Genomic DNA, 25,419 nt, shown 5'->3' with positions numbered 1-25,419 from the left:
CATACAGTGGAATACTAGGCAGCTATTATATAGAATGATGTAGATCTTTATTTGCTGATATGAGATAACACCTATGATATGTTTTTTTAAAAAACAGGTTTTAGAACAGTATATTGTATGTGTCTAACCCTGTTTAAAAATTATATTTTCACAGACACATCTATATCTGTATGTAGATATGGCGTTGAAAGCAATCTGGGAATTTATAGAACAAAATGTTAATAGTGGTTGTCACTGCTTACTGGGATATAGAAGACTTTTACTATCTCTTTTCCATCTTTCTGCATTTTCTGAAAAACTTATGATGAATGCTCATGAAAAAAAAAAAAAAAAAGTCATCCATTAAAAAACTTAAGTACATTAACAGATAGATCCGTATGATGACTCCAAGTGTAGGTATTATCCATGCTTTACAAATGAGGGGCCCAAGATCAAATTGACTGCCAGTAGTTAGATTTACTTGGAGAAGGAAATGACAACCCACTCCAGTACTCTTGCCTGGGAAATCCCATTATGTGTTAGGCAATGTTCTGATTGATTTACATCTATAAACTCAATTATCACTGTAGTCCTTTGAGGTAGGTCCTATTATTATCTATATTCTACAGATGAAGAAATTGTAGCACAGAGAGGTAAAGTAAATGTCAAAGGTCACACAGCATATGAGCTTATAGAACTAGGATTTAAAACCAGTTTGCTTGACTTCAGAAGCCATGGGCTTCGCAATTATGCCATACTACCTGATAGAAGGCTCAGGGTGGGAAGAAGTAGCCTTGGTAGCTGAAATTAGCTCTGCTGGCTTCAAATTCTGTTCCCATATCACTACACACTTGCATGTGCCTCTTACTTTGTGCTTGTCATGGCTTGTCAGCACATTATCTCCTGATCTCAGCACGGCCATATCTGGTATAATTTATTTGCATGCTCATGCTCAGGTGTGTCCTGCTCTTTGCGACACTGTGGACTGTAGCCCACCAGGTTCCTCTGTCCCTGGGACTATCCCAGCAAGAATACTGGAGTGGTTGCCATTCCTCCTCCAGGAGAACTTTCTGACCCAGAGATCAAACCCGTGTCTCCTGTGTCTCCTGCATTGCATGCAGGTGGATTCTTTACCACTGTACCACCAGGGAAACTCATAATTTATTTAGGTGACTTCATAATAAATTTCTTCTGGAATTCAGTATTGAGAAAAAAAATCGCTCTTGACTCCATGACAACATTTATACATATATCATCTACTGTGTAGATTTTGAATTGTGCTGCTAGAGAAGACTCTTCAGAGCCTCTTGGACAGCAAAGAGATCAAACCAGTCAGTCCTAAAGGGAATAAGACCTGAATATTCATTGGCAAGACTGATGCTGAAGCTGGAAGCTCCAATACTTTGGCCACCTGATGTGAAGAGCCTACTCATTGGAAAAGATGCTAATGCTAGGAAGGATTGAAGCCAAAAGGAGAAGAGGGTGGCAGAGGATGAGGTGGTTGGATAGCATCATTGACTCAAAGGACATGAACTTGGGCAAACTTCGGGAGATAGTGAAGGACAGGGAGGCCTGGCGTGCTGCAGTCCATGAGGTTGCAAAGAGTCGGACATGGTTAAGTGTCTGAACAACAATAACAATCTACTGTATGCCAGATACTTTTCTAGAAACTGAGATAAAATAGTGAACAAAAAACAAAGACCCCTCCCCCAATCTTCATGAACTTTATATTCTAGTGGAAGGGGACATAATATAAGCAAAATATAGAAAATTAGGAAACTGATAAATGCTATGAAGAAAAATATGGAAAGAAAGGGGATATTAATGGCTGGTGCTAGAGGTAAGACTGGAATTACAGTTGTATTGGAGAGTTTAGAGAAGTCTTGTTTCCTTTTACTGAATAATGAATATTTATCTAACCCAAGACTTTTTTATTTTTGTCCAAACTGCCAGGAAACTCAAGTAAATTCAGAACTCAGTTACAAAAAAATAATGCATTTCAAATTTATACCTAGTGTCTACTTCCTTTCTCCTCTTAACCTGATTTGACCTGGTTTTCACTTTTATAGTCTTGTTTTATATGTCTAACTTCATTTGTGATCCAGGATCCCATTTATAGAAATAGGTAGAGTATACCTTTTAAGTATCAAAGAAATGAATAGTCAATGAAAAGTACAAGAGAAACCAAATAGCCCATTTTCCTAGAGCTCAATGGAATCTCTCCTTCTTTTTCCTCATATTGACAGTTGAGTAATCTCATTTCTGATTTAGCTGGGGACTCTTCCTCTCCTTTTATTGCTTTCTTCCCAATGCTCACTACTTTCTCTGTCTCCTTCTCTTTCTCTCTGTGTTTCTCTTTCTTTCTCCCTTACTCTGTCTCTATCTTTCTTTCCAAGAAGTTTTAGGCTTGTGTTTCTTGGATAGAATTGGTCTTTCTTCTTTTAAAGTACAAAAATATTTCCTCTTTTGTTTCTGTAACCTTTTTAAGTGACAGCAAAACTTACTAAGACCGTGATGATACCTAGCAGGAGTTGTGACTGTTGATGGATGTTGTAGTTTCCTCAAGTAATTAAACTACAGTTATTTACAAGTCTTCATTTAAAAACTGTTGCAATATATAGTTGGTGTTAATTGATGACAAATTCAAGCTATTTATCAATAATGCAAGATATTTATGTCAACATCTTCTGTTGCTATGCTCATACTGTTAGCTCTGAGATCTTGAGAAACAATACTTTATTCTAGCATTAGTGCCTGGACAGTGACAGAAGACACTGGCGTTGGCTGACATCCAGGCAGCTATGTTCAGTTCAGGCCGTGTTGACCTGTAGTTAACATAATATCTAGTCCTTAGTCACAAAAAAGAGTTTTGTTTTTAAATATGATTTTGAAGATCTGTCTACAATGCATGTTAACAATATTTCTCTTTGGTTGTTTTTCTTGCTTAAGGATAAGAAAAAACACTCTCAACAATTAGTTGTTTGGGATTAACTTATACACACTACTGGTATACAAAGTAGATAAACAACAAGGTCCTGCTGTAGAGCACAGGGAACTGTACTCAATGTCTTGTAATAATCTCTAATGGAAAATAATATGAAAAAGAATATATATGTATGTGTGTGTATATATATATATATACACATATATATATATAAATTGAATCAGTTTGCTGTATGCCTGAAACTAATGCAACCTTTAAACCAACAATTCTTCAACAAAAAAAAGCAAACAAAAGCCCCACTCTCAACACATTTCTTTTGATTGAGTTCATAATCATAGTCCCAAGTTTTGGGAACGTTTTGGAGACGGCATCTTTATGCCTATGACAAAGCCTTTGCTAGGCTATGGGTATCATATTATAGTTGTTTGAATATGTCAGTCTCTTCTACTACATTTAAGGACACAAATTATGTGTTAATCAAATTGGTGCTTAACAATGGTGATAGTTGGTAGATGATTGTGATCAACAACTATTTGAAGAATAAATATGAGAATTTATGTCCATATGATTGTCTTATAGGAAAGATATGGAAAACACATAACCAATTCCTTCGTGGTATAAAGAGAATCGATAAATTAAGTAAAAGGCTTAGAACATGCCTGAAATATAGTAAGCATTCAATATAATTTACTCATTAATATTATTTATTATATGATCTGAGTGTTCTTAGGGGATAGCAGAGTGCTTGACATAGAGTTCACCTTAATAAAGATTCATTCAAGCAATGAACATATGAACAAATGAATGCAATCTCTTCCAGAAGAGATTAGATGTCCATTCTCTTAGCTTGCCTAGCACCTCATGCATTGCTTTACTCCAGTAAATTCTACTAATATAATTATGCTTATTTATGGATCTGCTCACTTGCCAGCCTGTGGTGATCCAAAGGGAGGACTTACCTTCTTTATATTCAGTCTGGAGCCCCGCACAGTCTGCAGAATGTGGCATGTTCTCAGTGCATGTTTTGTGAATGCATGGATGTGAAGATGGGTGAATGAATATGTGTCTCCTCCATGATGTTCTGTTAGCTCAGAATAAAAATAGTTTGGGTGGATACCAAGAAATAGGGGAAAAATGTCCTACTTTGCTTTAATAGCTATGGTGGCAGTTTAGTTGCATCTGACTCTTGCGACCCTGTGGACTGTAGCCCACCAGGCCAGAATTCTGGAGTAGGTTGCCATTTTCTTCTCCAGGGGATCTTCCTGGCCCAGGGATCGAACCCAGGCCTCCTGCACTGCAGGCAGATTCTTTACCGATTGAGCTACCAGGAAAGCCCTTTACATAGCTATAGAATTCTAGTATTTGTTCCTTCTCAACACATGTTTTTTAAGTTGCTTAGTTACCATTTTGGACCTATGGACATAATGATGAATAAAGCAATGTCTTTATGGAGAGTGTGTTTTAAATATCTTTGTGTGTTATTTTATTTGCATTTTTCTCTTCTGAAAAGTCCTAATTTACTTTTGGAATTTCATTAAAAATTATATTTATAAGCTTTTAGACATTTTGCTAGAAGACATTTGTTCTAATACTGCTTCCCTGGTGGCTCAGTGGTAAAGAATCCACTTGGCAATGCAGGAGATGTGGATTCAATGCCTGGGTTGGGAAGATACCCCTGGAGAAGGAAATGGCAACCCTTTTGAGTATTCTTGCACGGAAAATCCCATGGACAGAGGAGCCTTGTGGGCTAACAGTCCATGGGGGTCACAAAGAGTGAGACACGACTAAGTAACTAAACTACACTACTGCTGAAGGGCCTGCATTCTATATGCTCTTTGTTACACGTGTGTGGGACATCTAATCTCTTCTGGAAGAGATTGCATTCATTTGTTCATATGTTCATTGCTTGAATGAATCTTTATTAAGATGAACTCTATGTCAAGCACTCCGTTATCCCCTAAGATAGCAAAGGGGGGTCATTGACTACTAGTCATTGGCTAATTATACTTTCTAATTATGTGTTTCTTGGTTAAATTGGTTAAGGGGAGGAGGGGGAGAGAACGAGAGATTTGAAGAAATTGATATACATGATTAGGAAGGCTGGCAAGCCTAAAATCTGCAGGCCTGTTGGGCAGACTAGCAGGCTGAAAACTACAGACTTGAGGCAGAGTTTGTTCCTCTGAGGGCAACCTCAGTTTTTGGTCTTATAGTTTTCAATTGATTGGATGAGCCTTGCCCATATTATGAAGAGTCATCTGCTTTACTTAAAAAGGTACACTTACAAAATACCTTCACAGTGAGAACTAGACTAGTGTTTGAAGAACTAGTCACCATAGCCTGGCCGAGTTGACACATAAACAATGATCCTTTATGAAATCCGCCTAAGAGCCTAGGCATAGATAAGGAAATTAAGGCAAAGAGAACCTTCATACCTTTCCTCAGGCCGTATGGCTGTAAGCCATGGTCAGCCTCAGAATCGAATGTCTGGGGCTCTGTCTGTCCTGTTGCCTCTCAGCTTGGCTTAGCAACGGAGAACCTGCTTTTGAAAATGCCATCTCTTCACCTGGAATTCTTGCTCTCTTTCTTTGAACCTTTTCTAAGACATTTTTCTGCTTAAAAAGGTAGTTTCGCATACTGGGTAATTTTTCAAACTAACCTTGATGACCTTTGTGTGGTTTAGTCTTTTCATTTTGTTATCATGCAGTTTGTGATTTTTACGTTTGTGTGTGTGTGATGGAGTGGGACAGGCAGTTCCTGAACAGTGCTCAGAACTGCATTTCTTTAAAAATGAGTGCTTTTCAGAAGCTACTGGTATGTATTTTAATATATATTTCTTGATGAGCTAATTCATATTCACATGTCACAATTTCTCTAGTCTATGGTGGATGTTGTCCATCTTTCGCCCAATGGAAAATCATTGATGAATTATATTTCAACATATGTTTCTTAATTAAATGCATGATCCTTTATTCCAGTTTGTTTGTACTGTGTGCTCAGCTGCTTTGGTCATGTCTGATTCCTTGCTACCCTATGGACTGTATCCCTCCAGGCTCCTCTGTCTGTGGGATTCTCCAGGCAAGAATACTGGACTGGGTTGCCATGTCCTCCTCCAGGGGATCTTCCCGACCCAGGGATCAAACCCGAGTCTCTTATATCTAGTGCACTGGCACACAGGTTCTTTATCACTAATGCCACCTGGGAAGCCCCCTAGCCTAGTTTATCAACATGTAACAGCAGAAATTGTCAGACTGATGGACCATTAGGAAGATCATCAGGTAACTATCAGAAATTTTTGGTGATATAAATAATCAGGACTATGATTGTACATCATGTCTGTCGTCTCAAGATTTCAAGTCATCACCACAAACCTAATATGAGAAGTCCTATTAGAATTACTTTCAGAAGTCCTATTAGAATTAATTCATATCTCCGTCCCCACAAGATCATATGCTCCTTGAGAGAGGATAGATCGTATTTTATTCATATTTGTGAGTAAGATCAGTAGACAATATCATTATCTTGATAATCAAAAGATGATAAAGGCAATTTTCCACTGAGTGTGCCCCACACTGTGCTGGGTGCACATAGAATGATTTCAAAGCAAGGAGATGGGAGAAAGGCTCTGTTCTGATAACACCTGCTTCTCCTTCCCCACTCTCTTCTGGGCAGCCCGGGCTTCTCTGTTCTTTGTCCAGCAGATTCTTGTACAGCTGCCCCAGACTCATAGATTCCATCGTCCCTATTAAACTGTGGGCTCTGTGAGGCCATTAGCCAGCTCTCATTACACTACGTAGCTGTAGCACATTGCAGTTTTAGTTAGCAAAGATTAAAAACTCTGTTAGCAGAGGGAGGCAGTTCAGTGTAGAGGTTAAGGGCATGCACCCTGAAACTAGGTTGTTAACTTTTAGTGTCTCTTTCTCCATCTGAAAAAAAGGATAACAATAGTTCCTATTTCATAAGATAATATGTATACAAGCATTTAGAATGGTAGTGGGTACATGATGGACTTTGCTGCTTGGATTGTATTTTTTTTGTTTTAAGCTGCCTATTTCCTTTTTAAACTACCTTTGATTTTCTATCTCTGGTCTAGTTACTTCCTGGAATTTCATAGGTTAAAGATTGATTTCCAATAATATCACATAAGCAGCTGCATCCCACCACCTGGTTGAGAACCAGGTCTCGGCTCTCACTGTCTTTCATACTTCTTTGTATTTCCCTTAGCAGCTAACTCTGGACCTTGGATGATTCATCATTTGTCACCAGGCCTTTTTATTTTCTAGTCCCCTTAGTATTGAGGCAAGCTAACATTTAACCAAATATCTACAGGTGCCACGCTAGGTATTCTCCATGAGGGCAGTGGTGTCATCCTTATTTTATAGAGGCCCAGGGAAATTAAGTGTCTTGATTCATTTCAAAGAGTCTGGGAGTATCAGAGCCTGATTCTTTCCCCAGGTCAGCCCTATTTAAGGGGAATGTTACCTCCCCTTCCTTATCCTTCCTCCTTCTGCCTCTTACTCTTCTGGGGACTCAGCAGGTACCCTCCAAAGCTAGAGGAATCCACATGCCCTTTTCCATGCATGTATGCCTCTTGCTGTCATTTATTCGGGATCCCAGAACTTTCATTGGCGAGCCCATGGATGGATGAGCAAGGTCCTGGCAAACCACACCTCTGTTTTGCTTTATTTGCATGTTGGCAGCCATACAGAATTACCCAACACTACTCTAAACTAGTGAGTAGGGCACTCAGCAAAGCAGGTCACACATGCAAGGGCACACAAATTTTTCCTTTGAAAGATGATTGCATTTATTTCAAAGAATGAGATAACGCCATTCACAGCAATGTGGATGGGCCTAGAGATGATCGTACTAAGTCAGACAGAGACAAACACCATATGATGTCACGTTTATGTGGAATCTAAAAAAATGATAGGTATAAGTGAACTTATTTACAAAGTAAAAATAGACCCACACACACAGAAGACAAACTTACGGTTACTAAAGGAGCTGGTGAGAGTGGGGGCAGAGATAAATTTGGAGCTTGAGATTAACAAATACTCACCACTATATATACTAGGTAAACAAGGATCTACTGTACAGCACAGGGAACTATATTCAGTATCCTATAATAACCTATAATGGAAAAAGTCTGAAAAATAATACACATACACACACTAAATCACTGTGCTGTACACCTGAAACTAACTTAATGTTGTAAATGAACTATACTTCAGTTTATAAAGTGGTTAACAAAAAGTGATCATTGGAGACAGCTACTGTGACAGAGGTTATAACTCTACTGGATTTCTCTACTCATGTGTAATTTAGTGATGGGTTCAATTATTTGAATTACATGTGGACCTAGGAAGTAGAATTAAGTGAAAATCGCTCAGTTGTGTCCAACTCTTTGCGACCCCATGGACTATAGGCCGCCAGGCTCCTCTGTCCATGGGGATTCTCTAGGCCAGAATTCTGGGAGTGGGTTGCCATTTCCTTCTCCAGGGGATCTTCCCAATCCAGGGATAAAACCCCGGTCTCCTGCTTGGCAGGCAGATTCTTTACAGTCTGAGCCACATGTGGGGCAGGGGCCTCTAACATCCTCACAGGACCTGTCTGGCATTCTTGTTCTAGGCTGTTTATACGGTAAATTAGATCTGTTTTCAAGCCCCTAACTGACCCCCATCTTTTCTCCCTCGGCACACATGCCCTTGTTCTGTTTACATGTGGGTGTGTTGATTGATGGTGAGTCCAACCTTCCACTCACTCTTAGACAATAAGCAGTTTTAGGGCAGAAAGTTTTATGATCTTACACAGGTTCAGCACCTGGGATGCTGGTGGACCATCTTTTGGACATAGTGGATTCTTACTGATTTGTTGGCTCATAACAGCTGGCTGGTTCCCCTTTTATCCTGTGTTCTATGCATTTGGAGATACATACATATATATGTGTATGTGTGTGTGTGTGTATATATATATATATATTTTTTTTTCCCCCATGCAGGTATCTAGGTGTAGAGAGATGGGTGATGTGTGTCTTCCTCTTTGCTGTGGCACTATAGCGCAGAAGTCGTCCTTTGACTCCAACTCTTTTTAGCAAGGACTCTAAGTTTTAATTGTTATCTTTAGGATTGACTTTATCTACCTTTACAAGGTGGGAAGACTGTGAGCAGTTAGTACTTAGTAGGCAGAGTTCATGTGGAGGAGAAGGAAGTCTATCTCACACCCTTGGGCAAGTCTCAAGTTACTGTCTGAGACTATAAATAACAACTGTGGACATGAATTACAGAGACAGATTCTTCATGGATAATTTTCCAAGCAGTAAGGTGTTTTCTTTCCTCTTCCCTATTCCTTTTTCAAGTGATGGTGGTTACTGATAATATTTACAAAAAGAATATATGAATTCTGAGAATACATTTCTCCTCTCCTATGTTGCCCATTAATTTGTTTTATTTATTGTAAACTCTGGGCATTTCTAGAGCAGTTTTATGATGCAGATATTCAGCAAGACCTTTGGTGCATATGAGTAATCTACACTTCACATTTTCCTTTTTTTGTTTGTTTGTTTTGTTTTTTGATTGTTTTTTTTCTGAATGGGAAATGACTACATTTTACCCATTTCTACATTTTCAAAATTTTGATTTTTCATATTTAGTCCTTAATGATTTTGCCTGCAGATACCTAAAGAAGATGCTTGAAGCTGGAAAATGTAGATATTGTCTGTCACACCTTCTTTTGAAGCAAGTGACATTTGTTAGCAATTTGTACTATCTCTTTGTTCATACCTTTGCCCAAACTTGCAGTGACTAAAGCATTGGAGATAAATTTAGATATCACATTTTTTTCCATTTAAGAGTTTTCAAGATTTTTCTTTCACGTGAAACTCTGATCTTTAAAAATGCCTCTGTTACACATTGAGTTGGGACTCATTGTAATCTCTAAGCTGAGTTGTCATTTCTACTCTCTCTTCTCTAAGTAGGCAAGACACCCCAGAGAGGGAAGCATGAAGCTTGGTCCTCATTCACCTTTGCATATTCATAAATCTCAATGTCTATCCCATCGGCCTGTAGGTACAGAAACTTTACTGCATACATTTTACTTAAAAAAAAAAAAAAAAGCTTTAGGAAGGGAGAGACAGGGAGGAGTGGGAGGACAGAGATATAGTTGGATCTGAGAAATCAGACAAGGAAGTGGGCATTTGTGTAGCTCCCCCTGCAGGTGAGGCCTGGATTCTGCAGCCTCTTACCTACACACCCTGAACTTCTGTGGAATCCCATGGTTAAGCCTGCAAGGTAGGCATTGTGTTCATTTTCTAGATGGATAGATGAAGACTCAGAGAAATTAAGTAGTTCGGCTTGTGGGATGGAGGTGTAGAGGTGGTTTCGTACTCGTGTTTGTGTCTGGCGTTCCTTGCTGAGGGCACGGTCTTCACAGACAATGTATTCTATGTCTATCTGAATTAGATTCTGCTTCAAAGTGTTTGTTCTTAGCAGCTTAATTTACATACCTAGAAAGGGATCATGATTATGAACTTGGCTTAATGCTCTTTTAGAAAGTGAGTTTCTTTTTATAAAATCATTATCTTCAGACTAGACCTCAAAATACTGCAAAACCAAAGCACGCACGTTTCATTCCTACTCAGTTACAATGAGTATGGTTTTGATTTTTTTTTTAGGCATTGTGGTGATGGTGGCCATGGAGATTTCAGAATTAATCACACGCGTCTACCCCCCAGGTGACCATAGTCTGTCCCTGTTTGCCTTTGTTCCTCTACGCTCTGGGAGGTGTGAGGATATCAGAGCACACAGTCTATTCTGGCTTTGAACTCTGGGCCATTGACTTTGGAACCTGCTCCTGTGAATGATGGCCTTCTAGTCCAGCAAGTGACCCAAGGACTTGAGGTCTTAGTTATAATTGTTTCAAAACCAGCACCACAAAATTCTGCAAGCCTACATTGAAATCCATTCAGTGGAGTTTGTTTTATTGATATTTCATAAATCACAGGAGATTACAAAACCATGTTTTTTAGCCTTTCTTTCTGGATACTTTTACCACAGTGAGCTTTGAATGGCCCTAACTCATGCAGCCTTTTTGTATTTGTCCACACTTCAAGCGGAGTCTATAAAATATATATTGTAAGTTTATTCAGTTTTCGTATTTAGAGTCAAGGTTCCGGTCTATTTGCTGAGTTCTGTTCTAGAGAGAGATAAACACGTTGTTTGTACTTCCTGGTATAGATTTGTAAGAGAGTAGATATGTGGCATGGAAAACATTTTTTGTAGTGTGATTTGCCATGTGGCCTTAAGACGTGTTGTAATCAGGCCTTCGTTTGCAATTGCCACCTTCAGAAGGAGTCTTAATTTCATTTAGGGAGAAGAGTGGAGGGAAAAGAGTGGCCTTGTAATGAGGGTTTCTTTTTCTCAGGGGATGCTCTCAATGATCTGAATCAGACACCCCAAGTTAACTTCAGCGGTTGATCCACAGAAAAAGGGACATTCTTTTAAATGATTTGCAAAATCACATTCAAAGAGACCTGTGGTATGGTTACTGCTGGCCAGAGCAGGGTACCATGTACTGACTGTATTCCTGTCTGAGCTCTCCCTTTTCTTAACTTGCCTGGCAGTTTTAGCTAAATGAGTTTGGTGTTTGCTTCTGAATGTGAAGCTCTGGCCCCCTTCTGATTAGTGGAGAGACTCCTAGATGTCTAAGTTATTTGACTTTAAGGCACAAGCAAAAAATGCCATATTTCTGCATAGTCTGCAGAATATCTTCAGTCAGACAAGACTGACTTCAGGTTCCAGGTCTCACACATACCAGCTTTTTGTCTTTAGAAAAGTTACCCTCTCTAAGATTCAGAATTTATCCCTAGAATTGACAGAATATTAGTACTTGCTTCTCCTGTTAGTGCAAGAACTAAGTGAGATAATCCACAGAACTACTCAGTACACTGCTTGGCACACAGCAAATATTCCCCAGATGTTAGCTATAATTTTCTTATTGCTATTATTTTTACTCTATGTCAGAGAAGTATGGACTATGAATGTTAGAGGTAGAATGTTCTCTAGAAATAGAAAAGACCCTGTTCTTTGAAAGCTGAAGAAGGAGAGGGGGAAAAAAGGAGCCCCGTACTTCATTTCCCATCCTTCAAACTTGTTTATTACAGTAGTAGGTTGCCATGGAAACTTTCAGGATTAAGATGGTATTATTGAGTTAAGCATTCAATAAACATCTCAGGAAAGAAATCTAAGACATGTATGCACACCATAAGTAGTTTTCAAATGAAAGGGTTATTTGGGGGCAAAGAGGGGATGGCAGTTACTGACTTGCTTGTCTCATGGGAGTTGCCCGAGAGAATGACGATCGAGTTGAAACTGTGATCATCACCCTGCTTTTGCCTCTTTGAGGGACGTTCCACAAAGTTGTCAGTAGTTACAGCCAGAATTTCAAAATGGGAAGCTGCTCTTTACGTACCAGGGAGTGTGGCTTTCCAAAATAGATTCTGAAGTCGAAAAGAACTCTGAGTGTTTTTTGAGAAGGGCTGACCTCCTTTCATGCCACTTACTGTGAATTAAAGCTGCGAGGGAGAACTAGTTCGGGCATGTGGTCCAGCACTTAGAGCCGCCTCTGCCAGGGAACAAGATTTGTGTTTCTAAGGAGATACAACAAAAAGGAGAATGCTTCAAGAGCCAGCGGCTGTCAGAGTGTAAAAGTATCTATGTTCAGAAAGGGAAACAGAAGTTGAATTAAGTAATCTTATACAGAAGTTACAGGGTGCCCTTCTGCTAATAATTCGTAAATGCAAAAGCAAATAGTTGTGGTCACAAAGGGCTTAGTACATCTCAGCTGATTTGAGTTCTCAGACTCGAACTGGATGTGATTGGTATTGACCTGCTCTGTGCATGTGATTTTCAGATGGTCTGACTGTTGTCTGTCATTTTCTTGGGTTGTATTAGTAACAGAGACAGAGGGTGACATATTCCAGCAGAGGTTTAGGCAGCCAGTTGACAATGAGAGGCGGAAAAACTCTCATTCTACCAACCAGAACAGCAAAACAGAATCCTCTACCAGTGTCTTGAATGCCAGTGTCAGCCCATTTGCAAATGTTTAATCAGTGATTAGCATGGAAGGATGCCCTGGATGGATTCCTTGGATAAAGTATCATCACAGGACAGAAATCACAGGGAGAGTGCACCAAGGAAAAATTACAGTACAGCTATATTTACTTTGTGCCGCTGCAGTGGGGTTTTATTTTCCACAGTTGGAAAGGGAACCACCTGTCTGAACTGCTGATGTCATAGAGCTCCCTCGAGACACAGGGCTGTTGGAAAGCACATGATACTGTATGTATTTGCTCTTACGTCCATATCAGGCTAAGATTGGGTTTCAAATCTGTGCCCTATTGTGGAGTTCATTGAGCAGTGACTCCCAGGTGCCCTCCCACGTCACCATGCCCTTGTGAATTAAAAAGTCGCGTGTGTGAGCCCCCATCGTGAGTGTTCCCTCGACCTGCTGTGCAACTATTTACACTGCAGTAAAATGAATGACATGCATCCTAGGGGTTATCATTTATGGACTCAGTTCTGAAAGTGAGTATGGAGAGACATGGTCTCTGCCCCCAGCCTCCTGCTGATGTCTTGGCTTTTATTTTCTTTCTAATTATCAGGATTTAAAAATATATATCTTTCTCAGATTTGGAGGTTTCATGTGTGGATTGTTAAAGAGGGAAAAAAAGAGAATAGAATGAGTAGCATTGAAACATGTACATTACCATGTGTGAAATAGATTGCTAATGGGAATTGCTGTGTATATAGCACAGGGAGTTCAGCCTGTTGCTCTGTGATGACCTAGAGGGATGAGATGGAGGGTTTGGGTGGGAGGCTCAAGAGGGAGGGGATATATGTATACTTATGGCTGATTCACATTATTGTGCAAAAATCACACAACATTGTAAAGCAATTATCCTCCAATTAAAAATAAATTTTAAAAATTTAAATTAAAAAAGGATAGGATGTGCCAATCTTTTAAATTTTTTGCTTATTTATTTAACTTAATTTTTTTGTGTGTGGCGTGTCACTGTGGGGGAATTGTTATGGAATGAATGAATGCATGCCTAATGCCTAATTTGGAAAGGAAAAGGCTGGAGAGTATGACCATGCAGCTTCAAGGCACCTATTGAATTATAATAATTATTTTTAAGATGCTGAAGTGTTGTATAACCACTGCTCCAATTCTTTGTATCTAGGGTAGAATCAAGCCTTTTAAACATAGCTCCTTAAGGCAACATAAAGGCTACTGCATTGCACAACTCCAGGGGGCACCATTTCCGTCGTCATCCAGGACTCACACTCATACCATCCTGCTGACTATATGTCCAATCCCAGAAAATATGATGCTATTAACATTACTCAAACATTTCATAAAAATAGAATTGTTACCAATGATTGCAGAAGGCATGCTATCAGTGAAGTTGTTCATTATTTTAATAGTACCATGCATCTGAATTTGAATATCTTTACCAACTTGCAAATTACATGGTTGTTACACAAAGTAGGTAGAAAACAGAGTTTCTGAGAGTGTAAATTACATTCTTGGGCCACATCAAATCAATGTCCTATTAGGGATCAGAACCAGGGTTCTTAATTCCCAGATTTCCCATGATGCACACCGTCAATTAAATTAATATTTTAAATAATGCTTGGTACTTTTCCTCAAATCTTAGGAACAGAGTAAATAGGATGGGCTAAGACCCCCTGGTTCATCTAATCTTTCCCCTAGTGTAAGATTTTCCTCTGAACCATTTAAAGTGTTATAATATATGATTGATATTAATTAGTTTTCTGTAAAGTACTGCACTCCTTAACATGAACTGAACTAGAAATAAATATATTACCATGAATTAAGATTTTATTAGTTGCGAAGAAGAATTGGATGAAGGCACCTATGTGAAATCCTAAGTACAGGCATCCAATTGAATTAATGCCAGCACTGCCTTGAGATTAATTTGAGTGCTGAATAAGAAATAGTATACCATAACATAACTGTGTTTACTGAATCATTTTTGGCATCCAAAACTAAAGCTACATTATAAATGCAACAACAGGCTTTTCTCCCTTGGAAGAGAGAAGCGAGTGCATTTTGTAATTCAAGTGAATGTTACCCACTGAAAAATGCCTCTAGTCCCCAGGAAGAGAACAGGCTTCTTGAGGACCTTGCATGCTCATCCCTCAGAGTTCGCATACTTTGTTCTGCTCTGGCCTTCTGCAGCCTGGTCAAGTTTTGGAATATGATCAGCTCTATTTTCTCTCTACCCCCCAATCTGGAGCACCTGGTTAGACCTCACTTTATAAGTTTCCATCTCATTATTATCTATATGTTTTGAAAAGATATGGAAGGTGTTGAAAAGATATACGGGGTTGCCTCAGGGATGTTCCTGATTATGTAAGGAGAGTGGGTTATACAGCATTTAATACAGGGCTGTGAGAGAATACAGTGAAGCTCCAAGGATCACTGTTCACTAATGGGGATGGAAGTGATGCGCCTAGAGGTGAGTCCTGCTCGCGCTCTGCCCTAACACCCCTTTACATTCTGAAAGCCGCTGACTCTCTAGTCACTCATTTTATATGCATCTATATCACTTACTTGAGATGAGTGCAAAACTTTAGGCCACCACTGCCAAGTAGGAAGATTATGGCCATCATATATATACTTTGAAATTTTCTAGTAGCCACATTTACAAAAGGTAAATTTAAATTTAATAACATCTTTTATTTTTCACAATATGTTCAAAATATTATATCAACATGTCATCACTATAACTTGTTAATATCTTCTATTCAGTTTTTCACGTTTAAGATTTTGAAATCTTCTGTATATTTTGTATTGACAGAACATCTCAGTTTTGACTAGACACATTTCAAATGCTCAGGACCATGAGTGGTTAGTGGCTGTTGCATTGGACAGCACCGTTTTCAAAGTATATCCCTACTTGGCAGCATATCCTGACACAGAAAAATTACTTGAAAGAAAAAAATACCTTAAATATCTAAAATAAAATATAACATATCCTTTACATCACTTTATCAATTTCAAAATTAATTGTATGATTGATCACAAATTCCAGAAGAATGTGAATGCTGAGACGATTTATTTGATGGGCCACTGGTGGCAAAATTGACTTTATATTGAATTGTTTTGCTTCTGTGACTTTGTTTTCCATTTTTGCCCCCATAGATGGCATCATTTTAAAACATGATTTGCTACTTGGCGGGTCTTCTCGGATTTGCAAACTCATGGTATCTTGTCAGTTTTCAGGCCCCATATGGATGTCTTGCTTCTTAACAGAGAAACTCTTGAAAGACTTTTAGCTCAGATCACTTTTGTGGCCAGCATCATGGAAACAAAAACTGCTCTCTGCAATTGCTGCTTCTGATCTCTTTAGAAGTAGACCCGGGTCAGGACTGGTGTGAGGCTGGTTTTCCCTTTCTTCACGTACAGACATTTGACATCCTAAAAGTGTAGGTGATGATTCTGTGTGTGCACCCAGAGAAAGTCGGCTGAATGTAAGACTTCAAAAGAAAGTCTGCTCTGCTTTGTTTCTAGAATGGTTTCTAGATGAGGAAGCCAGGAAAGAGCAGATCTCTGTATTTACTCTGATGGTGCTTGATGTTCAATGAGTTTTACATATTGGTGTGTGGATAACAGGTATCATTACTGAGTACTTATTATATGCCAAGAGTTAGGTGCGTATACATCTCATTGAACCCTAACACCAATCATGTAAAGTAGGTATTAATATTTATATTGCCATTTTCACAGCTAAAAATGAGAGATCAGATAATTAAACTCACTTGGGTTCACACAGACAGGTGTGTGTGTATGCTAAGTCGCTTCAGTAACATCTGACTCCCTGGGATCTCTGTCCATGGGAATCTCCAGGCAAGAACACTGGAATGGGTTGCCATACCCTCCTCTAGGGGATCTTCCTGATCCAGGGATCGAGCCCACATTTTTTATGTCTCCTGCATTGGCAGGCGGGTTCTTTACCACTCTTGCCACCAGGGAATCAGACAGATACCCAATGGCAGATCTGCACTGACTGACCCCAAAAGTTATGTTCTCAGAGAAGAGGACCAGGTTTTCACACCAAGCTGATGACCCCCTTTAATAGTGAACTTTAAACCAAAGGCAAAGTACTAAAGTTTATGAGTTGAAAGTTTCTTTCACTTCATTTAATAAATACATTCAGAGAAGTGAGTTAACCAGAGACAATTATGTGATATGGCTTATACGTGGAATCTTAAAAACATGGTACAAGTGAACTTTTTTGCAACACAGAAATAGAGTCGCCAATGTAGAAAACAAACTTATGGTTACCATGGGGGAAGGGAGGGGGAGGGATACATTGGGAAATTAAGATTGACATATACACACTACCCTAGATGATCTCTTGCACTGGGGGCAGATTCTTTACCATCTGAGCCACCAGGGACTCATATATAAAATAGATAACTAATAAGGACCTACTGTATAGCACAGAGAACTCTATTCAATACTCTGTAATGACCTATATGGGGAAAGAATCTAAAACTAGAGTGGTTACATGTATATGTATAACTAATTCACTTTGCTGTATACTTGAAACTAATATAATATGGTAAACCAACTATAGTCCAATGAAAATTAAAAAAAAAGAAAGAAAGAATTCAGATACTTAATCTTATCTCATCTTTTGATAGAATATAAATTTAGACAATTGAAATGGCTTTGTCCAAGGTCCACATTGGGTCTCTTGATTCCTACTCCACTTCTGATTGTCTGTGTGGTTTATTGGCTTCTTTAAGGTTAGTTGAACATTCAGAATTTTTTTAACAGGAAGGTAGCAAACTTTAAAATTTGGAGTATGGGAAGATTTTCTTCTCTTTCTTCTCTGTGCATTTTAGACTTTTTACTGATATATACTATGAATACTGAAAAGTGCATATATCATAAGGGTTGAGTTCATGAACTTTCACTAACTGACCATATCCATGGAACCAGAATTGACAGCAAGAAATAAACCATAACTAGCTTTCTGGAGGGCTTCCCAGGTAGCTCAGTGGTAAAGAATCAGTGCAAGAGTCACAGGAGACAAGGGTTCCACCCTGGGTCAAGAAGATCTCCTGGAGAAGGAAATGACAACCTGCTCCAGTATTCTTTCCTGGGAAATTCCATGAACAGAGGAGCCTGGCGGGCTCCCATCCATGGGGCCGCAAAGAGTCTGACATGACTGAGTGACTGAGCAACCACAAGTATTTCTGGAGCCCCTTGCCCACACCATGCTCGCAGCTTCTAACCAAACCAAAGTCAGTCTCTAACCTGACTTCTGGCTTAATAAATTAGGTATATCTGTTTCCGTACTTATTCATATAATGGCTAGAGTAATCATCAAACATATACTTTTTGAGTGTGTCTGGCTTATTTATCTTCACATTTGCTGGAATTATGCACATTTTCACGTATAGTAGACTTTTTTTTCATTCTCACTGATGTATTTGGCTATACTTTTGAAGTGTAAGAATCTCAACAACCATAATATTGCCAGTGGAATTAATAAGTTTATTGAACTTTAATTACTATTTAAATTGCTTTTTAAAAGAGTATTAAGCTTACTTTTATTTGATTCAGTCTAAAACAAAATAAAATAACAAACTCAATTATGGAGGCTTAGCGGTCGCAATGTAAGGTATATCCCAGCAAACCACTCTTGTCCTGTGTTTTTACGCAATATTCAACATAGGGTAATATAATAGGGAAAACAAAGAGGGCACAGTCTGAAAATACCCGCAAGAGAGTGCCGAGTTGGAGTTCCCACTAAATAGCTTTGTATGGCTGTGTAAAAGGTTAGGTGTGGCCTATTTTTAGGTACCCTACATGGAAATGGATGTACTAAGATGGATGGTAGAAAGTTATACCTCAGGAGTTGTCAGAGATTTTTGTTTTGAAAAGAGGTAGGAAAAGAATCCTTTCTGATCATCTGCTTCGGGCAAAGTACATCCTGGGCTCTTTAACGCTTTTGAACTGTTGAAAAGGGAAACTTGTAAATTGCCTTTTGAAGATTTGTTTCACAGGCCCAGAAATCAAGCTATCTTATGTTAGTTTTCTTGTTTCTCTTTTTCTGGGTGCAAGAAAATGGGAAGTGTAATCTGTCTTGCGAGAGGATACTGCTGGGGTGTCCAGCACTGTACGTGCTGGTGGTTTATCAAGCACCTTTTTCCTTACCGAGGTTTATCATTTCCCTGATTTTCCTCCACTATTACCAGGGCTCATTCTCCAAATGTTCTGTTAGAGGAATGTAGTATGTCTGAGGCTATTCATTCAGCACTAAGGGACGATCTCTAAGTGGATGGTATTATTTGGCTCTGAAGCACAGATCTTCCTTCTGCTAAATAGGGTCGTATGTACAAAGAAAAGAGCTAAACAGGACAACTGCATAACTCCCAGTGATATATCAACTATTTATCCTGTGATACATCCTGATTTAATATATTTGCTAACAATGCCAGGATAGCATATGTTAGGCATTTGTCCTTCTTTTCTACATCCACATTCTATAGTAACATCTCAGATGATCTTTCTCAAATTAAAAAAAAAAAAAGGTAAGGTCTCCTTTACCAAATACTACGAGCTTTTTATTTAATGGGCCGAATGCTCTGGTAATAGAAGGCAGGAATGTTACTTTAAGCTCTTGTTTCCATGGACCTTATTCCTATTTACAAAACCCTAAATTTCAGATCCATCCACCCTTCTAAATCTTCTCTCTCTGGGTAACAGTATTTCATACCCATTGTAAAACCAAATCACATGTTAGTATGTTAAATTACATCTATATGCAGGCATAAGTGAATAGTCACTATCGTATCAACTGTGTGTTTTTCATCCTTACTATGCAAGCAGGGACCTGATCGTCAGCGTGACTTGTACCGTTTAATAGAGTTAATGATAAACAAGATGAAATCTTGCTATTTCTCTGGGGCAATGACCTGGGCTTTGTAAGATCCTCGGATCTGTAGAAACTGGCCTTCTTATGGGCAATATTCATGAAAGTATTATATATTTCCAGTCCTCATCTATTCTTTTTCTGGAATGGTTAGGAAGTTTAAAGATCCATATTTCTATGAGAATGTGCTTTTACTTTTCCTACACATTCTCCCTGATTTCTAGTTCCTTTGAACAGTGCAACATTTGCATTCACCCTGTGCAAAGAAGCTTTCCCAAGTCTCCTGTCTCTGTCAGGGCAGAGACATCACTGCATTTGAGAGTTGACAGGGATCTTAGATATAACTGAATCTGACCACCTCTATCGACAGATGAGGAAACTGAGGCTAGAATCATTAAGTGAACTGCCCAAAGTTGAATTGCAGAACCTATATCCTTCCTACCCTCTTTTTCCATCCTTTCTGGGCTAAATCAAGATCCACAGAGTCACTCGACTTATTAAGAAGACTTGAGCCTCATGTCATCACTTGAAATCTCAAGAATTTGGCCTTGGTTTCATCCCTGCGAACCATCTTCTCATGAAAATTCTTAATGGTCACAATAATGATCACCCAAGTGTAGGAAGAGTAATTTGCAGGGAAGATCCATAAAACTGCAAGAACACTAATTTGAAGAGGCTGACAGTACAGCTTTCACTCCTGTGGAGATGGTCAGCCTTCTAGGGGAAAGGGGAGGTCAAGGTCTCATGTGACATTTGGAGAACCCAGAATGAGGTTCCTGCCCAAGAACAGGGCTGCAACGTGACAGCATTTACACAGGTGGCTCCACATTCAGGAACAGATTGTGGTACAGAAATTCACTTGCAAGTTGCTGGTTTGAAATTTGGACTGCATTTTTCGCACCAGTCAATTTCAGTTGTCTCCTATCAAAGCCACATCTCCAACAGCTCTTCCCTTCTTCCTTCTATAACCGCCCCATCTTATTCCCAGCTGGTAAAAATCCCTTCTTGAGAAATTTTCTTAATACTTTAGTCACACCATTCTAAAAGTATTTACTTTTTTTTCCCCTTGGTATGTGCTTCTGAACACCATTAGATGCAAGAAGGGAGAAAAAAATATGATGAACAAATATAGATGCTTTTGTATAAATAACTGAAATCTCCTTAACTGTACCAAGGATAATTGCATTTTTCAATGGAATGTTTGTTTCACCTAACTGGTGACATTTCAACTTGACAAACAAAGTGTAGATGGCTATGGCATCTGGGGTCAGTGATTTGGGCCCACCTCTCAGGCAAGCTTAATAGCTGAAAGCTTTCTTTTCCCCAGAATTCAGAGCTCAGAGTGTTTTTCAGGGGGCCAGATAGTAACTTCTCCCAGCCTTGCATCCTGAGTGGAGTGGCTATTAGACTTGATAGGCAGAAATGGCTTTCTTTTAGATATATGATGAATATTGAAGTTTATAGTGGATATCAGAGGCTGTTTCTATTTGTTACATTCCCTGTATGTTAAGAATGCATAGTTATAAGTCTGAATCTCTATATTTCTTTAAAAAAATGAATAGTTTTATTCTTCTGAATATAAAAGCTGTACATGTTTATCTCAGAAAATTTAAAAATTATAGAAAGACACATATATTCACACATAGAAAAATATAAAAGAACTTATGTCATTGGCCACTATTAACACCTTGTTATATTTTCTCCTTATCCTCTTTGTGCTTCTGTTTTTCTGAGTGTTATTTATATGTAAATTTTTGTGACTATAGTTTCTTCAAATATAATTTTAAACCTTAATATATTTTGAACATTTTCTTATTATGCTATTAAATATATTTTACTACAGTTTTTAATGATAGCGTTGAGTATATATACATACTGAGTATGTCTGTATGAATATATATATATATATATATATATATATATACACACAGTGTTCCATAATTTATTTTGTCAGGGCATTATTGTTGGAGACTTACACTGCTTTCAAGTTTTCAATAATGTAAATTATGTAGCATTGACTATCTCCACACTAAAATTCTTTCCATGTATCCCCCTGTTATTTCCTTAAGATGAAGTTCTAGAAGTAGAATTTTTGGGTCTATGGGGTTGCCCATTTTTAACATTTTTGACACATATTGCCTGCTTGTCCCCTAGAAAAATCTCTGCTCATTTATAATACGACCAGTGGTATTTGACATCTATTTTTTATTGAGCTGCTAAATGCAGAGGTCAGTCTTAGAAGTGGTCTTCTTGGTTAAGAATATTTCCTCAAAAATCCTGTGTCTAGTTGGGATAGCAATAGAAAGTAGGATTTTATACGAGGCATCACAAAATTTAGCTTAGACCTTAAGCTAATTACTTCCTAAGATGAGAATTTATTTCCTTTCTACATCCTCACATTTTTAGGATATATATTTACTCTGCTAGAGTAAATTCAAATGCCAAAGCACTGGGAAAATATACAACAGAAATAAAAGCAAAATAACCAAAACCCTTCCAAGTCTGATCTGGTGGGATTAAAAAAAAAAAAAAGGAAAAAAAAACTTCACTTATTTAATTCTTCCATCTCAAGAATAGTTGAAAATACAATTTACTTCACTACAATCAAAAGAAGTTAAGCTCATTAGGACCCCAGCTCTAGAAATAAGTACCAAAGGGAACTGCTTGACTAACAATTTTTTTTTCAACTTAATAATTGTGTACCCTAATTTTCTCTGGCCCTCAGGAACTTCAGTTAGGGGATAAAATGTTTTTCTTACTAAGTGAGTTATGTTACTGAGGATCAATAGGACTTTAACATTTTAAATAATAACATTTAATAAAATAGCATGTGCTTTATATTAAGTTAAAAAAAAATACCAAATAACCCTGTTGAACAGTTCTTGTTTAAACAATCAATAACTCACTGTATTTTACATAAATTAACCTGAAATAATTAAGGTAAATGAAAATGTCTGTAAATGCTCAAATACATCAGACGAAATCAGATTTTAACCATCCTTTTATTATCTCTTATCTGTGGGCCTAATTAGCATACTTTTTGCCTTACGTTTAATTTAGTCCAACTGACTGCAATTTGGACTAATTCGTAGGTAATTTTTTGTTTTAGTGTGAGAAGTTCCAAGAGCAGGTTTTGAGATCCATGTTAAAATACGGGCTCAATTGCCTAGAGCTGGTCGGCAGACAATTTCACTGGAGATGAGAGAGAGGTTGCTGAAGTTGTTTATCACCTCTAAGTTTACTGAAAAATAAAATAAATAAATGAATGCTAGGAGGCAATAAAGTTGTCCACTGATTTTCCTCTATTTGTTGCCCGAATATGCTTAGTTCACACTGACATCACCATGGTGGTTTTGTGTAAAATATTCATTTTAGAGTCCTGTAGACTAGGCCCCTTTATTATACCCTGCCCTCCTACCAGCTTCTGTGCCCTGCACAGCCACAGCTTCGAACACGTCCCAGGGGCTCAGAGCACGTGCTCAGACACTGATGTGGAGTTTCAGGATCAATGAGCCCCTCCAGGAATTAAAAGCCAGCAATTGAATGCCTGTTAGTAATGATTAACTTTAAAAATATTAGCCATTCTGGGCAGATCCCTTTCCTTTCTAGGCAGGTAACATTCCCAGGAATGTTGGTTTCCCATTAAATAGACAGTCTCTAGGTTATAAATTTGCCTCAGGGGACTTAGCTGTGCTTTTGATTTGAGAATGAATGTTAACCTTATGTATGAAACTTCAGTCTTCCAAGGAGGATTTTTAGACATCTATATGCTGTTTTTGACTGTTATCTAAAATCCTGGCTCTGTCTTATTTTTCTCAGTTATAAAATGGGTACACAGATCATCTTTATTGGATAGTTTTGAGGACTAATTGATTGAAATGTGCTGTCTAAACTGCTGATCTCAATGTCTAGCCCTTATAAGCTCTGCTGTAGGTTTTCTTCTCCCTTTTTCTGTCTTGAAAATTTTCAGCCTTAAGTTTATTCTTATGTAGTTTATTGTAAACTTAGAAAAACAAATGAAAAAAGATATTTATGCTAGTAGCTCTCTTTACTTCTGAGTTCTCACCTATACATGTAATAATTAGATCAAAACCAGTTGTCTTTGCTGTTGTCTACTTGGGTAATTCAGTTTGACTGAGTTTATTTTTTAGATATGGCAGTTGTCTGAAATATGGAGGGGAGCAAAAGCCTGGAATTTGGGGCAGGAGTGGGGATTGAAACCTAAATGTTATGTTCTTAGTTACATTTTTTCCAAAGAATTGAATTAGTCTCTTGAAGGTGTATTTTCTCTTCTGTTATCAACTTTAAGGATAGATCCTCTTGCCTCCACCTATGTTTGAGTCTTGAGAAACGTTAACAGAACTTCTGAGCAGAGAAAATCCATTGGGGTGGAATCCAGGCTCTATGTAGATATGGAACATCATGTGTACTCAACAGATGTTAATAAATACCTCCTTCTATTGTTGAGACAAAATGGGGTTGATTTGGGTGTGCATTTAATGTTAGTGAAAGAACCTTGTACCTAGAAACTGTATATTTTAAGGAGGACAGGAATCTGGATATTGAGGAAAATAGCATTGCTTCTTTCATATCATTCTCCATTTTTAATGTCTGTCATCCCCCAAATTGTAAGTTCCCCTGTGTCCATGACATATGCTGTCTTGGAAGCCCTTACAATACATTGCTGTGGACACAGTAAGGTTTCAATAGATCTTTGTTGATTGAAACCAAACATTTGGAAATTGTGGAGGCAGAATTGATGAAGGGGTAAAAAGAGGGCCGCAGGGAGAAAGGAAGGGAAACAGTCAAGGTAGAGAGGGAATCAAATATAGAAACTTCCTGGGAAAGACCAAAGTTGATGAGTGACTGACAATTTTTGTTTTCCTAAGAAAAGAAAAACTGGACATAAGAGAAATTTTAATCTGAAGAGCTAATTAACCAAATTATAAGAACTCTAAAATATCCCTCTCATTAGTTATCTTTTTGAGACAAAAAACAAAAGATAGTGGAAGTTATTATAATTTGCCCCAAGGATCTAGATAAATTTGTATGTGTATACAGTAATAGAAATTTGCGAGAAAAATTGTGGTAGGCTGTAGTTTATAAATCATTTCAATGTTTTGACTTCTGACTAACCCCTCTTCATGATAGTAAGAAAAAAAAGTATATGTATAATTTCCCATTATTTGTAAGAGGGAGAATGTGCCAGTGAACTGTGTACACACACACACACATATCCACCTTTGGTTTCAGTAGGTGCTGATTTAATTAAGAAAAAGTGGAACTAGGTGGCAAAAAAGACAAACAAGAAAGCCCTGACAACATAATGTAAACAGGTTGAAATATCAAAAGCAATAATACAGAGTATTCCAGTGTAAAGAACTTCTCTAAAAGATTTAAATAAGATTAATATAAATATATATACACACACACACATATATAATGGATGCCTCGCATTCAGTGAACACGAATAAAAATATCAGAGAATATCACGACACAGGGATCACCTGATGATAATGAATAAACA

The 25,419-nt window shown here is 38.1% G+C and overlaps 1 protein-coding gene across 8 annotated transcripts in view; it reads left to right on the top strand.

Annotated features, from left to right (window-relative positions):
• The window catches only part of PPARGC1A (PPARG coactivator 1 alpha), a 714,770-nt gene that overhangs the window by 580,620 nt on the left and 108,731 nt on the right, over positions 1-25,419 (top strand). For 2 of the 8 annotated variants that reach the window (XM_024993059.2, XM_010806011.4), the window contains exon 1: positions 13,405-13,503. The exons of the other annotated variants lie outside the window; for them this stretch is intronic. In XM_024993059.2, coding sequence (XP_024848827.1) covers positions 13,486-13,503 — 18 coding nt within the window. In that variant the 5' untranslated portion in view covers positions 13,405-13,485. Of the gene's footprint in view, positions 1-13,404; positions 13,504-25,419 lie in introns of those variants that run through there. 8 annotated transcript variants of the gene reach the window in all.

Source organism: Bos taurus, chromosome 6, assembly GCF_002263795.3.
Source record: "Bos taurus isolate L1 Dominette 01449 registration number 42190680 breed Hereford chromosome 6, ARS-UCD2.0, whole genome shotgun sequence".
NCBI lineage: Eukaryota > Metazoa > Chordata > Mammalia > Artiodactyla > Bovidae > Bos > Bos taurus.
This window is presented reverse-complemented; position numbering and strand designations above follow the sequence as displayed.